This window comes from Ranitomeya imitator, chromosome 5 (genome assembly GCF_032444005.1).
Source record: "Ranitomeya imitator isolate aRanImi1 chromosome 5, aRanImi1.pri, whole genome shotgun sequence".
Lineage (NCBI taxonomy): Eukaryota > Metazoa > Chordata > Amphibia > Anura > Dendrobatidae > Ranitomeya > Ranitomeya imitator.
In genome coordinates, this window is record NC_091286.1 from 388660169 (window position 1) to 388677721 (window position 17553).

Here is a 17553-nt window from a genome sequence, read left to right on the forward strand (position 1 = left end):
ATACCATTGTGTAAAGGACATCATAAAGAGGCACATCATGAGAAAGTATACATAGAAAGACCAAGATAGGGTAAACTAGATGATCACAAAGTGATCGAAGGAATAAAATCTATAAATAGGAATAAGTAGACAAGCCCAGTGGCATTTGGCTATGTGCACATGTTCAGGATTTTTCGCGTTTTTTGGGGCATTTTCCACGGGAAAAACGCTTAACTAACGCATACATAAGCATCCCATCATTTTTAATGCATTCTGCTGCAATTTTTGTGCACATGATGCGTTTTTTCCCTGCATAAAAAACGCATCGTGGTAAAAAACGCAGCATGTTCATTAATTTTGCAGATTTTTCACGTTTTTCCCGCTATTTAATGCATTGGGAAGCTCCAGAAAAAACGCTCAAAAAACGCGTAAGAAAAACGCGGAAAGAAAAACGCGTAAAAAAAAACGCATGCGGATTTCTTGCAGAAAATGTCCGGTTTTGTCCAGGAAATTTCTGCAAGAAATCCTGACGTGTGCACATAGCCTTTGGCAATCTCAACAGTCCGTCCATGAAAAAAATGCACCCAATGTGCGTTTCACATCTAGTTTCATCATCAAAGCTGCAAATGTGTTTGTATTGTGACAACGCTCAGCTCTGCCCATCCCTCCACAGTGGCTGCTGTGTGATTACACACACCTTTTACCCTTCATCACATCTCTGTTCCCTACACTTCGTAATCACAGCTTTGCAATGAAAGCAGGCAGTATGTAATTACAGGTCTCACACAAGAGAAAGCCTGTTTTAACCTATAATAGGGGAGTGTACTTTATTCCATTGTATTTTGCTGCCTACTTATAATTGGTTACCGTCATGCAGGGGAAGAAGTACACGTCCACGCTGGTAAATCCCAGCTGCACTATAACAAATGATAACCTAAAATTCACCATCTAATATCTCAGAAACAGAGGAAGAATTAAAAAAAAAATAAATAAATAAAAAAAAAAAATATTAGATATATATATATATATATATATATATATATATATATATATATATATATATATATATATATATATATATATATATATATATATAGATATATATATAGATATATATATCTATAGATATATATATCTATATCTATCTATATATATATCTATCTCTTTCTCCGTAGCCACTATTCTATGATGTGGCCAATTTAACAAGTTCAAACTGGTGAAAGGTTCTCATTAACAGTTCATGGACTACATTGATGCAGAAAGGATGCCCTGTACAATAGTGTTATGTGTACAATAAAAAAAATAAAAGACTTATTCTCAGTACCAGGAGATGGAGATTTTTCGCCTTATGTCAGCAGATTTTGAGTGTGTGCTGACACAGCTCCTTTGCAGTATGTACCTATAAATGTTAATGGCCGCAGATCAAGACGAGCCACAACATTAAATCTCAAACTCAATAGGGAATCTACATTTAAGATTTAATTTAAGGAATGTCATTATTGTAAATTACATATAAAGCAAAGTGTGATATATGATCAAAATGTACTATATTCTAGAGTATAAAATGTGATTTCAAACATATTTGTGAACACTTTATTCTCATGCCAGGTGGAAAAAAAAAAAGCATTGCAAGAACTTCGCCTTTCTTAGGTACAGTGTTTGTGAAAATATGAAATACTTGTCAACACATCCATAAACCTAATCCGGAATCCAAACAAATGAAAGAACTGGCAAAGGAACACATTCTGGACTGAGGAACATCCTGAATATGGCTGGAAGAGGCTATATATTTATACGGCACTTTAATAGAGATAATAACTCAAGGGGAAATTACCATCACACAGTGAACGGCTTGTCCTGGAAGACATTTGGCGGTGGAGCACAAAGTGATGCATCTTATTTAGAAGAAGAGGCTTCACTAACGGATTTACAACTGATTACACAAAGCAGAAATTTTCTGTGAGAAGCTTATGATCACGCTGGAGAATGTAAAGTAGGAATTAAAGCACACCATCATAAATCCATGCAGTGCAGCTCAATGTCTACTTGCTTAATCCAGTTTATTAAAAGATGATTAATAAACTACAGACAGGAGTACATTTATAGGGTTATTTTTAATTAATGGAAACCAAATATTATTGCAAAGATTGTGTCATGTATAAAATGACATGTAGGAAACAAACAATCTCCTCTTCACAAGGGGGTTCTCCAAGGGCAAGACCTTGGGTGATCGGCAGATTGTCGCAGGCACTGATCCTGGCAAACAGCAGGTTTTACAATAGGAAACCAAGGCGGCATATCTCTTTCCATGGCTGATGCAAGGGAAATGTCATATTATATGTAATCATGCATGTAATATAGAAGGATGGCTCAAGTTCACCAGAACTGGACCCACTTCTACGGAGTGACTTTCCATTATGGCAGAGCAACAGACCCCCTCTATATGGTTCATATGCTCCAATATGGCTGATTATTGTATACACTCATCTTCCACTTTTCTCTCTTTCTTGGGGGTACGTTAAATATATCGTGATACGGAGTGTGACCTTGGTAGCTAAGGTGGTCTATGGACTAATATGTATGCTCACATGACATTATGTCACATTATCGCTCCAGTCCCTGATGGGACGCAGCAGTTTCAGTTCTGACTGATGGTAGTTCTTAGCCCATGAAAGACCACTTGTAACAAAGTAGTGTGAGCGGCGCGAGGCAAAGCACTGATCCTGACCCGAGTATGTGTCATTTTTATTTGAAGCACTGAAGCATTTATGAAGCTGTAGGCTAATATTGGACAACATTTGCAGAAAAAAACGGCAGAAGAATAGGGAAAAACTGTAAATATGTAATACATATAATCAATTAAAATGTATAAATTTTAATTAATTTCTTTTAAAAGACACCACCCAGCGTGTAAGACAAGAATAATGTTGGGAGGAAACTATAAAATAACCTAAAGGGTATCTGGTTTTGCCCCAACTGATCACTACCTAGCTGTGGAGGTTGGCACCCTAGAGAGAACGATTGCTTGGCGCCCCCACTCAACGATGGCTGCCCCTATCTCTCCTTGATTGGCCCTGTACTAAACAGGTGGGAAAACATATAGATGTAAAGATAAGTGATGAAATATAGATACAATTATAATGCAGTGATAAGTTAGAGACACTTTTTAACCAGGAAATGTGAAAACCCTCAGGTGTGCTACAGATGATATAAGGCTTATTTAACCCCTTTACCCCCAAGGGTGGTTTGCACGTTATGGACCGGGCCAATTTTTACAATTCTGACCACTGCCCCTTTGTGAGGTTATAACTCTGGAACGCTTCAACGGACCCCAGTGATTCTGACATTGTTTTCTCGTGACATATTGTACTTCATGACAATGGTAAAATTTCTTTGATATTACCTGCGTTTATTTGTGAAAAAAACGGAAATATGGCGAAAATTTTGAAAATTTCGCAATTTTCCAACTTTGAATTTTTATGCAATTAAATTACAGAGTTATGTGACACAAAATACTCAATAAGTAACATTTCCCACATGTCTACTTTACATCAGCACAATTTTGGAACCAAAATTTTTTTTTGTTAGGGAGTTATAAGGGTTAAAAGTTGACCAGCAATTTCTCATTTCTACAACACCATTTTATTTTAGGGACCACATCTCATTTGAAGTCATTTTGAGGGGTCTATATGATAGAAAATACCCAAGTGTGACACCATTCTAAAAACTACACCCCTCAAGGTGCTCAAAACCATATTCAAGAAGTTTATTAACCCTTCAGGTGTTTCACAGGAATTTTTTGAATGTTTAAATAAAAATGAACATTTAACTTTTTTTCACAAAAAATTTAATTCAGCTCCAATTTGTTTAATTTTACCAAGGGTAACAGGAGAAAATAGACCCCAAACATTGTTGTACAATTTGTCCTGAGCACGACAATACCCCACATGTGGGGGTAAACCACTGTTTGGGCGCATGGCAGAGCTCGGAAGCGAAGGAGCGCCATTTGACTTTTCAATGCAAACTTGACTGGAATTGAGATGGGACGCCATGTTTCGTTTGGAGAGCCCCTGATGTGCCTAAACATTGAAACCCCCCACAAGTGACACCATTTTGGAAAGTAGACCCCCTAAGGAACTTATCTAGATGTGTGGTGAGCACTTTGACCCACCAAGTGCTTCACAGAAGTTTATAATGTAGAACCGTAAAAATAAAAAATCATTTTTTCACAAAAATTAACTTTCCGCCCCCAATTTTTTATTTTCCCAAGGGTAAGAGAAGAAATTGGACCCCAAAAGTTGTTATACAATTTGTCCTGAGTACGCTGATACCCCATATGTGGGGGGGAACCACTGTTTGGGCGCATGGGAGGGCTCGGAAGGGAAGGAGCTCCATTTGGAATGCAGGCTTAGATGGAATGGTCTGCAGGTGTCACATTGCATTTGCAGAGCCCCTAATGTACCGAAACAGTAGAAACCCCGCGTTGCTGCGGGGGGCTCAGGGAAGCCCTGCAGGGAGCCCCCTCCCTGCGGGAAGCTTCCCTATACCGCCGGCACATCGCGATCATCTTTGATCGCGGTGTGCCAGGGGTTAATGTGCCGGGAGCGGTCCGTGACCGCTCCTGGCACATAGTGCCGGATGTCAGCTGCGATAAACAGCTGACACCCGGCCGCGCTCCCCCGTGAGCGCCGCCGATCGCGCTGGACGTACTATCCCGTTCGTGGTCATGGGGGCCCACCCCACCTCGACGGGATAGTACGTCCCATGTCAGAAAGGGGTTAAAATAAGTCCAGAAATTCACTGTGTCCCTATGAGAACAACTCCACAGGCACAGTGACCTTGTGGGTGAAAAAAGTTCCTTCCACGGGTTAAAAAAAAACACATCACAGCACAATCAATACAAGGCCCGAGAGGAAGTGTAACGTAATATTAAAGATACAAACAGATAAAGTATACACAACCAAAGGAAGGCATTTAATCAAAGGGACCTCTCCTATGTAAGGAATCTCACCTCGACGCGTTTCCCTGTCCTTAAGGTTCATCAGGAGGCCCGACAGTTCCTGGCTATGCCAGAGATAGAAGGTGCTCCGATGAGGAAACGTGCCATGCACCCCTTTATGGCCATTTCCCTGCTCATTGCTGGCTGCAGAATGAATTTTCTGAGAAACTCAGCTCATTCTGATAGAGAATTTGAATTTATAACTTGTCTTTTACTGAGCTTCCGGTGATCTATGACCATAGATCACAAAGGAGAGCTGAACTTTCATGTGGTCATAAAACAGCTCTATACACCCTCCAAAGTCAATGATACAGGAAACCAATGGATCACAGCCAAGTCCAGAAATTGCATAGAGTATACTGGAAAACTACCTGTCATGGAAGGGGCTTCTTTCCTTTGGCCACTCTCAGTGGTAGTCTTCTCATAAGCAACAGTCACATCATATACAGCATCCAAGTAGTCATGCATGGTCTCAATCGCTATGTGAGTTGCCTTGACCCGTGGTGTCAGCACGTGTTTAAGAACGGGTAGCCCTAGGAAAAACAATGCATTGTTGAATTAGTTATGGAAACTTTTTATTAGATATCCAAGTTAGACCACTTAATGATACAAGAATTTATCAGAAAAAAAATAAACAATTTACACAATAAAAAAAAGGATGGAAAAGCACAGCAAGTGTGTACACAGACATTATAATATCTATATATAGAATACACACAGTAATTATATAATACCTATATATATATATATATATATATATATATATATATATATATATATATATATATATATATATATATATAGTATATAGAATGTACAGTATATAATAATATATATATATATAATAATATATATATATATATATATATATATTATACATACACACACATATACATACACAGTGATATGAATATATATAAGTTTATTATATAGTGTGTGGGTGTGCGTGTGTCATTATTTTTTAAACAAATCTATTTCTAAAGATGCGCTTGACGTGATATTCTCAAATGTCTAACAACCCATCCAATCCACACATGCAAAGGAATCAAACCATAGATGTCCAAAAATTAAATTGTGTGTAATAATGAGAAATGACACAGGGAAAAGTATTGAATACATGAAGGTGTAAAAAGCCGTGAAAAGTGATGACACAAACTGAATTCTATCAGTAATTAGAAAGCAATCCTGCCACTCAGTGAAAAATAACATCAGCTAGTTCCACTGATGGCCTGTAAAAAGGTGTCTCATTATCAAGGTGCCACACAAGAAACATCGCATGATGGGTAAAACTAGTGAGAAGACTCAATACCTTTGCAACCTTATTGTTGAAAACATACTGATGACATTGGTTACAGAAGAATTTCTAAACTACTGACTGTCCCAGAGCACTGTTGAAGCCATAATCCGGAAGTAGAAAGATCATTTCACCATACACCGGAAATGACCGGGTACTCACAAGAATTCAGATGGAGGATTAACAGAACTGTGTGGATTGGATGGATGTTACCAACATCTTGTAAAAATGTTCCTACAGCACCTTTGGAAAATTATTTACTTATAAAATTGGTGAGGGTAATGTTCTTCAACCACTTTTTCATAGTTCATTGTCAGCAAATATATCAACAAACCGAGGTGTATCGATATAAACTTCTTAAAGGGAATCTGTCACCAGGTTTTTGCAATATGTCACTTATGGGGCAGCTTAGTGTAGTTTTGATAAAATGACAGCATTAGCTCACTAGAGGACTAGTAAACCTGCTGCCAGGTAGTCAGGCTATATATTCATAAGCTGTGTATAAACCCGCTGCCACCTCTGATTGATAGCTTTGTGTACACTGTACATAGGATGAAACCTGCCAACCAGTGCTGGAGGCCGCGTTATACAGAGCTCAGCATTCAGAGAACTGCTAGTTCTGGAGCAGAGAAAATTTTGATTTTATCAAGGCGCCCACTAAGTGACACATCGCTGGAAACAGGGTTTCTGCTTCCACATTATGCTCCTCTCAGTTTGGGTATCAAAAACCTGGTGGCATAGTCCCTACAAAAAAAAAAAAAAGAAAAAAAAAGAAAACTAAATTTTTTTTTCCCTCAGGCAAAGACAAAAGTACTAGGCCAGAAGGAATGTGTGCAGCCAGCAATTGGCCTCTATTCCATATAGATATGACAGTATACAGACATCATTAGAAACCTCAAGAGCTTAGTGCACCTAGATATGAAATCAGTAATACTAAGCAGAATCAGACAGGGTTTTGCTTTACATGAGGACTGGCTTATTCATTTACTACCGTCGCTTGAAGGATAATTAAGGACAACTTTGCTTCCTTCCTAGTGGACAGATGCACAGACTTAGGATAATTCTCGGAGATACTTTCTATGACTGCGTATCACTTTGCATATTCTCCGGTGAGACAATAACTTTTAATCGTGTATTTTTGGGCACAACGTGCCTTACAAGTCTGCTCTGAGTTTAATATCCTGTTTTAAGTCAGTATTTCACATTTCTAAATATAAAAGACTTCAGCACAGAAGTATACCAGAGGCCGACAACAATGGGGCTAAGAATGCCTGTGTTCTTCAGCCAAACTGCACGGAGTTCTGGAAGAACAAAAACCTGCCTGAAATAAGATAGTCTTTGGCCATGGAGCCGTAAACACTCTCAGCACGTATATGGTGCGCGTACAAAGAACATTGCTGGGTCTGAAATGGTTTACCCAAAATAGACACATTCGTGATCAAGGCATTCAATAATATTCCACATCTGTGTGGGCGCGCTACGTTTATCGTAGTGGTCTTCTATCACCTAATTCATGACCTCAGGAAAAAAGCGCTAATGCGCGTGACTGCCTCAAGCGAACATAACCCAAAATGGACCTAATGTGCGCCAAAAACCCAGCTCCACTGCCCTGAACTGCTCACACAAGAAAAAAAATAACCAAACTGGAGTGTGCCATCAGGTGCAAGAAAAATGCAAAGAATAGAGAAGCGTGTAACACACATGAGGATACGGATGGGAATGACAAAGGACCTTGTGTGTAATCCTTGGTGGGGTTTTGTGGTCTTACCCTCTTTCATAGCAAAAGCTTGACTATCGGCAATAACCTTCGGTATATCCGGATTGTATCGTGTTCCTTCTGGGAAAATCACAAGGTACATCTGAAAAATACAAGTGAAAATCATTTTCTGATCTTGTGCTTTTTACCTTCAATGCCAGAATGACAGTCATTATGTTTATCCACAGTGATGGCGAGGAGTGGATCAGTAGTCAGGATAAATGTGTAGCCCATGACAAGGCAAGCAGATTTTACTCTCTCAAAAATGTACCCTTAAAGTATAGAGATCTTAAAGAGGCTGTCCAGGACATGAGGTGTTTGGAGCTTAGATGCAAGAATGACCACAATACACCGCAGGTCCTATCCATCAAAGCTTTTAAGCCAGAATTCGGAATTGACAGTGCTGTAGCTGTTCAATAATAAAATAACCAAAAATACAAAATAATTGTGCGCAGTGTACAGTATGTGGAGCTGCACGGTTTCAGACACTGTCTGCAGGTCCTGTGTTGGTTGGAAGCAATCAGCTGACTGTTGCAGGTGCTGTGCCAGGAATCCACCCATTGGATTGATGACCTAGCCTAAGGTAATCCTGGAAAATCCTTTTAAAAATGTTTCACTTGCATTAAAATAGCAAACCTATGTCTACTGAAAATAGGTCTTTAATTTTGCACTACAGCATCTAAGGATAGCCTCACTGTAAACCTAATGGAAAAATCCATAATATTTAATTGAACATATCGCTTACAAAGTTTTAAAGGGTTGTCAATTTGCTGGCATCCACCAGTGGCTACTACTGTTAGTGGCAGACCAAGCCGCCGCTGTAGGGCCTGCGAGTTTGGGATGGGGCCGGTGTTAAATAGCATAGCCCCCTCTCCCATAGTCTCAATTTCAATGGTAACCGCATCCTCAGGATGCAGATACAGCTGAACACAATGAGGGAACAGCAGGCCGATGATGCCCTGATCAACCATACTGTCACTAGAATTGCGCCTGCTGTGCGGAGCCTCAGTTCATACACTGTACAATACACAGAGCGAAGCAGCACATCAGGGGAACAGGGTTAGGTGAGTAATTATGTATCACTAGATGGTGGCCCGATTCTAACGCATCGGGTATTCTAGAATATGTATGTAGTTTATTTATGAAGTTTTCAGAATAAATATTGGGCGCGACCAATCAGCCAAGTGTGATTAAAATCCCATGCCAATGTCGCTGATTGATCACGCCGGCTGGGCGCGACCAATCAGCGAAGCGGTGGGACCGGAGCATCGCAAGCTGCAGGAAAAGCTGCTGCGGAGGCGACGGAAGGCGAGAATATCATGATTTTTTTTTTTTACTATTATTTTTAGCATTATATCTTTTCACTATTGATGCTGCATAGGCAGCATCAATAGTAAAAAGTATGTCACATAGGGTTAATAGCAGCGTTAACAGACTGCGTTACACCGCGGTGTAACGAAGTTGGTTTAACGGACTACTACAACGCTATGTGGGCGGTGGGCGCTGACTGGGGGGGTAGTATAGAGGGGGCACTGACTGCAGGGGAGTAGGGAGCAGCCGGACTGTGCCCGTCGCTCCCAAGAGTGCATTGCGGTCTCGCGAGATGTTGACGTGCGACCGCTACGTCATCATCTCGCGAGACCGCAATGCATGAACCGGTCACCGGAGCATCGCAAGGAGCGGGAAAGGCCTGGGCTGGATCCGGAAGGTGAGTATATAATTTTTTTTTATTTTTTATTATTTTTAACATTAGATCTTTTTACTATTGATGCTGCATAGGCAGCATCAATAGTAAAAAGTTGGTCACACAGGGTTAATAGCAGCGTTAACAGACTGCATTACGCCGTGCATTAATGCTGCAATTAACCCTGTGTGAGCGCTCCACTGGATATGGAGTGGGCACTGACTGCAGGGAGTAAGGAGCGGCCATTTTGCCGCCGGACTGTGCCCGTCGCCGATTGGTCGTGGCAGTTTTGCCGTGACCAATCAGCGATTTGGGATTTCCGTTACAGACAGACAGAAAGACAGAGACAGAAAGACAGAAGTGACCCATAGACAATTATATAGTAGATGTTATATGTGGGCTGCATAATACTCTATGGGGGCAATGAAAAGGTTACAATAGTGGGTGAGAACACCAAGGGGCTTCAGCAGGGACCCAATTACTGTACACGTGCTAATACATATGTCCTCCTCGCTGACTTTGAAAGTTGGAAGGTATATGGGACTTCCGCTATGTGCAGAGATCGCATCCATGCCGTTTAATATTTTTTGGGGCACGAGGTGGATGGTAAGGGTGCCTATATAGGTCTTCACTGGGGGGGCCCCATGAATAAACTCATTTTTTCCCCCAACGTACACATCTCCAGTCCCTTTCCCCTGCTGTCACCTCTCACCTAACAAAAATATTCAACCTCTCTCTCTCTTCTGGTATTTTTCCCTCCTCATTTAAGCATGCCATCATACATCCATTGCTTAAAAAACCATCCCTCGACCAAAACTGTGCTGCTAACTATAGAACTGTCTCTAATCTAATCTCTCTCTAACTGCTCTTTCACTGTATCTTTCGCTGGCTCCTCCTTTTTTTATCTTCCCCTTACTGTTGGGGTTCCTCAAGGATCAGACCTAGGCCCCCTCCTCTTCTCATTGTATACCGCTCCTATTGGACAATCAGTAGATTTGGGTTCGAGTTCCATCTCTATGCTGATGACACCCAATTATACACTTCTGCTCCTGATATCTCGCCTGCCTTTTTAGAAAACACCAGTGATTGTCTTACCGCTGTCTCTAACTTCATGTCCTCCCTCTATCTAAAACTGAACCTGTCAAAAACTGAACTCCTCGTGTTTACTCCCTCTACTAACCTACCTTTGCCCGACATTGCCATTTCCGTGTGTGGTTCAACCATTACTCCCCAGCAACATGCCCGCTGCCTTGGGGTCATCCTTGATTCCGAGCTTTTATTCAACCCCCACATCCAATCACTGGCTTGCTCTTGTTCTATGCACCTCAAAAACATTTCTAGAATTCGACCTTTTCTTACTTTCGGCTCTGCAAAATCTCTTACGGTTTCTCTTATTCATTCTCGTCTGGACTATTGCAACTCTCTAGTAATTGGCCTCCCTCTTACCAAAATCTCCCCTCTCCAATCTGTCCTGAATGCTGCAGCCAGGATCATATTCCTCACCAACCGTTATTCCGATGCCCCTACCTTGTGCCAGTCATTACACTGGTTACCCATCCACTTCAGAATCCAGTACAAAATTATTACCCTCATCCACAAAGCACTCCATGGCTCAGCTCCACCCTACATCTCCTCCCTGGTCTCAGCCTACCACCCTACCCGTGCCCTCCGTTCTGTTAATGACCTGAGGTTAACATCCTCAATAATTAGAACCTCCCACTCCTGTCTTCAAGACTTCACGTGCTCCACCAATTCTTTGGAATGCACAACCCAGTTTACTAGATTATTCCCCAATCCTCGGTTTTAAGCGTGCCCTAAAAACGCATTTGTTCAGACTGGCCTACCGCCTCAACACATTAACCTAACTATCCCTATGTGGCCCATTCAAAAAAACTTCAACCATAATCAGGTTCCTCGCATCATGTTCTCATACACTTTATGCAGTTAATAGCCCTCTGTGTCTGTACTGCTACATACTTAGGCTGTTGCCTGGTTCATGCAGCTTTACATGAACACCCGAGCCTTACACTATGACTGGTCCGAATAACTAAAGCAATTGTTACCATCCACCTCTCGTGTCTCCCCTTTTTCCTCATAGATTGTAAGCTTGCGAGCAGGGTCCTCATTCCTCTTGGTATCTATTTTGATCTGTGATTATTGCTATGCTGTAATGTCTATTGTCTGTACAAATCCCCTCTATAATGTAAAGTGCTGTGGAATATGTTGGCGCTATATAAATAAAAATGTATCGTTAATAATAATAATAATATTATTATTATGAAGAAGAAGAAGAGATAAAGCACCTAAATTTAAAAGAGGTTTTCCACTTTCAGAACGTTGGACCCCAAATGATTAATAAACATAAAGTAATCAAAACAGATAGCACTCACCTACTACTTCTCTGGTGTTGGCGTCTAAGGTGATGTCACGTCGATAGCTCACATCACCCTGCAACCAGTCACTGAGCTCAGCAGCTCTGCCGATGTACAAGGTAGATGCTGAGCTCTGTAATCTGCTGTAGCAGCAATGCGCGGTGTCGGTGTGACGTCACAGCTGCAGTCAAACACAAACTGAAGCAGCAGTGGGGAGACAAAGTGGGGGAGAGGGAATAGTGTGTTATTTTATCAGAGCCTGTTCGGAGTCCACTTTTCTACAAGTAGAAAACCCCTGTAATAACCTAGCACATAAGTTGGCTCGACATTTCAATATGAGCCAGAATCTGCGTAGCTGCACAACAGAAAACAGCAGTTCTATGAGTCTCTATGGCCAAGGATAAAATGTTGGGCATGATGCTATCTGGAAGACTAAATGCAATCAGGGAAAAAATAATTTCCTTAAATTAAAAAAACAGCAAGTTTTTCCCTGACTTAATATTAGTACAGGTGTAAAGGTATAATAGCCATTGTAACTACCAACTTACGGTAACTATTTAATCAACCAACACACAGTACCAGAAGCAGTTTCTTGGCACGCTTCCTGGTAGACTTATCGCAGAATAATCCTCAGAGAATGCCAGGTCTTTTCATCTACGGATTTATTTGTCTGCAACTGTTTGCTTCATTTTGAGTAACAGGCCTCCTATATGCGAGTCATGTGAATCTAATACCTGCTTGGAGGCGATAAATCCAAGTGCAATTACATGCAATTTGGCAGACAACTGATGAACTAACAGTATACTTTCTCATTCTTAAATTTTGCTGTTTTTTTTTTTAGACTGAGTTTGTAGCATTGACCAGAGGTATGTGTCATACTGATAAGGAATCTAGATTGTGAGCCCCAACAGTGACCTTGATGATGATGCCTCTAAAGATTCCTCAGATACCTCAAGTCAAACTACTAGTCGTGCACTCTGCCTTTACAAAAATTACTGAAACAATGGATTGTTCTAAAGAACTTATAAAAATTTGGCTTCTTTAGGACACCAACCATTTTAACCAGTCAGTTCATGACATTGCTTCCCTCCTCAATATTCCAAGATCATCTGTGAGTGAAGCATTTAGGACCTACAACAACTTATCTATAAGCACAAGCCTCAGCTCAGAAACTATATTAATGCTGTACCATTACACCCTCAGTATTATAGTAAGGGAGGCTAAAATAGCCAGGGACACTCAGACATGATCACGACAAACGCGCGTTGGGGCTGCTGCACTAGGTCTCCAGGTGGTAAAAACCATGGGTAAGGGCGTTTTTTGATGCTATTGAGTTCCCTTAAATGGATATTTACCTTTGTCACTAGTTGGTCTTAACGGTCCTTTTGGGACAAGATTTTCAGTTCCCTTCTATCAGATTGCGCTGTGTGAGCTAAAACTGTGATTTCTATATTAAAGTGACCTATCTATTTGGGTGTTATGGTCGTTTTCTGACTGATTGATATCTTTAAGGGAACAGCCTATACGGGTTGCACTTGCTCTTTGTCCTGCTAGTGGTCATTTACTGCCCCCCCTCCCACCAGCACTCGGGATCATTGTGTTTTACACCTGCCATTCACTTAATTGCTCTATTTATTGTATTTATTATGTATTATGATATATGTGTTTTGAATAAACTGTGAAACTGTCTTTGGGACGTTTTGTACTTTTTTTTTTCTTTTGTGTTTTGAGCAACTTATCTATGAAGTGGAGACCACATAAATTTACAGTACAGTCAAGTGCTGAATGCCATAGTCCATATAAAAAGGTCACCAACCCTCGACTGACTCAGTAACTGCAGAATTCTAACCAGCACAAAACTGTTGTGCCAGTAGAATGGGTTTCCATGGCTTAGCAGCTGCATGCAAGACTTAGGCTGCCGTCACACTAGCAGTATTTGGTCAGTATTTTACATCAGTATTTGTAAGCCAAAACCAGGAGTGGAACAAATAGAGTAAAAGTATAATAGAAACATATGCACCACTTCTGCATTTATCACCCACTCCTGGTTTTGGCTTACAAATACTGATGTAAAATACTGACCAAATACTGCTAGTGTGACGGCGGCCTTACAGCGAGGAGCAAAAGGGTAAGGGTGAATGTCCACTCTCTGGATTACATCCGGATTAGCTGCGGATTGAACGCTGCGTACCACCGCAGCGTTCAATCCGCAGCATCCAGATGTTACAGCATAGTGGAGGGGATTTAATGAAATCCAGTCTCCACTATGCGTGCGAACACGCACCTGGCGGCAGGAGTTTCCGGACATGAGGCGCGTCTTTTTAGAATGCAGCATGTCCGTTTACCTAAGGTAAATCACAGGGCCCTATGACTGGGGTGCGAAGATTCCGGATGTGTGCAATGAACACATCCGGGAATCACCGTGCGTATAGAAGGGGGCTGCGCTTTGGGCGGAGCGAGTTTTCTGCTTGGTCCAAAGCTCCGGCAATCCGGAACGTGGAACCGTAGCCTAACAATGTTTTGAACTTTTGACTTTTAGGCTCCATGTCTCATTATCCATTTCTGCTTTGAACTTGAGACTGCCATCATTTTATAGACAATCATCTTGGATATCTTACAGTATACTTACAGTAAATTTGACCTGTAACAATTTAGCTTATGATTAGTTATGTAGATTCTTGTCATGTCACTGCATTGTTATGGTTTTGTTCCAGGTGGTGGAAAAATATTTTTCTTCCCGAATACTACAAAATTCAGCCTGTTCTTACGTTCCCTAATAGCTCAGTTTATTATTGGGTTGATTACCTGCCTGACTGTATTTTGCAAGGCCAGTGAAGGGATAATTAATACTTCAGCAAGCCAATTCGACGCATACAACTTCATGGGAAAAACCTTTTCTGCACCAGCAGGACACAAAACAAGGTCCATAAAAGGTTGGGTTGAGTGAGCTTGGGATGGAAGAATTTTACTGGTCACATAAAGCCCTGACCTCAACTCCATCAAACACCTCTAGGATACACTATAACAGAGGTTGCAAATCAGGCCCTCTTAGTTCAGGCCCAAAATCAGTCTCTGACCACACAAATGTTTCTCTGGATGAATGTTCAAAAATTCCCACAGACAATCCAAAATCTTGTAGAAAGCCTACTCAGAAGAGGAAGAGTAGAAGTTAGTTTAGCTGCAAAGGGAAGAAGACCATGTGTTTCATATTGATGCCAATAGCTTTAGAATAAGAGGTCAAAGGCTCCTATAGGTGTAAAGAAGGTGTGTACAACTCCAGTCCCTCAAGTGCCACCAGCAGTGCATGTTCTCAGGATTTTTTTTAGTATTGCACAAATGATGATTCCAACACCTAGGGCAATGCTATGAAAATCCTAAAAACATGCGCTGTTGGTGGCCTTATAGGGTATATACAGGGGCGTCTCACAAAATTAGATTATTAAAAAGTTAATTTTTTTCAGTTCTTCAATACAAAAAGTGAAACTACTAGAGAGTCATTATAAACAGAGTGATGTATTTCAAGTGTTTATTTCTGTTAATGTTGATGATTATGGCATATAACAAGGGTAACAGGAGAAATGGTACCATACAATTTGTTCTGCAATTTCTCCTGAGTACGCAGATACCTCATAAGGGGGGGGGGGGGGAGAGGATTACTGTTTGGCCTCACTACAGGGCTCAGAAAGAAGGGGTGATGTTTTGGAACACAGACTGATGGAATGGTCTGCAGGTGTCAGGTTTCAAGAGGCCCTGATGTGCCTAAATAGTGGAAAGTGACCATTTTGGAAGCTAGAATGTGGCGAGCATCTTGAACCCCCAGCTGCTTTACAGAAATTTATGACGTAAAACCACAAAAATAAAAACATTTCTCACAAAAGGTATTTTTTTTAGCCCCAAATATATTATTTTTCACAAAGATAGGAGAAAAATGGACCCCAAAATTTGTTGCGCAATTTCTCCTGAGTATGTCGATACCCTATATGTGGTCAAAAACTACTTTTCAGGCACAGTGAAAAGCTTAGAAGTGACAAAGCGCCATATCGAAGTTCAGATTTTGCTGGACTAGTTTGAGGGTGCCATGTCACATTGGCAAAGCCCCTAAGGTGACAAGAGCAGAACGCCCCATTAAGTGACCCCATTTTACAAACACCACCTTTCAATGAATTCATCTAAGGGTGAAGTGATCATATTGACACCACAGGTGGGTCACTGAATTTTATACCATTGGGCAATGAAGAAAAAAAATACATTTTTACCATCAAAATGTTGTTTTAGCCCCAGATTTCACATTTTCCTTCTGGGAAATGGGTAAAAATGGCACCAAAATTTGTCCCACAATTTCTACAGAATGTAGAAATACCCTATATCTGGCTGTACAGTACTGCTTAGCCATACAGCGAGACTTGGGAGGAACAGAGCACTAGTGGCAAATAGCGTTCCGTCGCTCCCAAGTCTCACAGTATGGCTAAGCAGTATTGTTATACAGGAGGCATCCAGAAGCGCAAAATTTTCTATGATAGTTTGCGGACTCCATATACAGAGCCCCTAAATGCTGGAAGAGCAGAATCCCCCCTGAACTAACCCCATTTTGGAAATTATGCCCATTTGGGAATTTATTGACAGGTGTCATGACGATTGTGACTCCATGGGTGTTTTCCAGAAATGGGCAGCAGCGAAAATTGCAAACTGCCAATGTAGTGCCCGTACATTGTACCCAGCTCATGCTTATGGAGATATGCATCTGTAAAATAAGCGGGCTCTCATCACTAGAGAAATGCCAAACAAGGGGACACTATGGTCTAAAAAACAAACCTATCTGGGTGAAGCGTCACTTGATGCGCTGCTGCTGAATCTGACCAACAAATAATATCCTTGAAAACTTTATTTTTAATGTTTAAAAGTCAACGCGTTTAGTTTTTGTCTAGGTTTTTGTCCTGATCAAGAGGTCCTGTGTTGACCTCGAAACACATTGACTTTTAAACCTTAAAAATAACGTTTTCAAGGATATTATTCGCTGGTCAGCATAGGCGGACATACCGCCTGTTCAACCTGTGCAACCGCACAGGGGCCCCGATGGACATTCAAAGCAATGAATGTGAATGACAGCCAGCGGCAGTATTACTGCTAACAGGAGAAGCAGGGGGCCCGCTCTGCTGCACGCATGTGATATGACAGTTAAACGGGCCCCCCTCCTCACCTGCTAGCATATATTATGCTGCTGTCCAGCCGGCTGTCACTGCTGCGGTCAGGTGGCGGGTAGCAGACGCTGGACCAGGAAGAGAGGAGGGAGGAGGAGGAGGGAGGGCCTCTCAGTCACAGTGAGTCACTGAAGCTTGCTCTGCTTGTGACTGACTGTTGCTGTGCATGTGCACTCTTCCCAGAGCCTCAGTGATCCGCGGGACTGGGTCTTTACATTACACATGAAAATAGAGGGGGTGAGGGGAGGAATTAATTAATCACTGGTCTAGG

At 41.3% G+C, this 17553-nt stretch overlaps 1 protein-coding gene across 1 annotated transcript in view; it reads right to left on the reverse strand.

Moving 5' to 3' along the window:
• Window positions 1–17553, reverse strand: part of AGPAT5 (1-acylglycerol-3-phosphate O-acyltransferase 5) — an 88281-nt gene that overhangs the window by 13444 nt on the left and 57284 nt on the right. Inside the window, exons 5-6 of the mRNA XM_069726815.1 lie at window positions 8041–8131; window positions 5350–5511 (exon numbers count right to left, since the gene is read on the reverse strand). Of these exons, the coding sequence (XP_069582916.1) occupies window positions 5350–5511; window positions 8041–8131 (253 nt within the window). The remainder of the gene's footprint in view (window positions 1–5349; window positions 5512–8040; window positions 8132–17553) is intronic.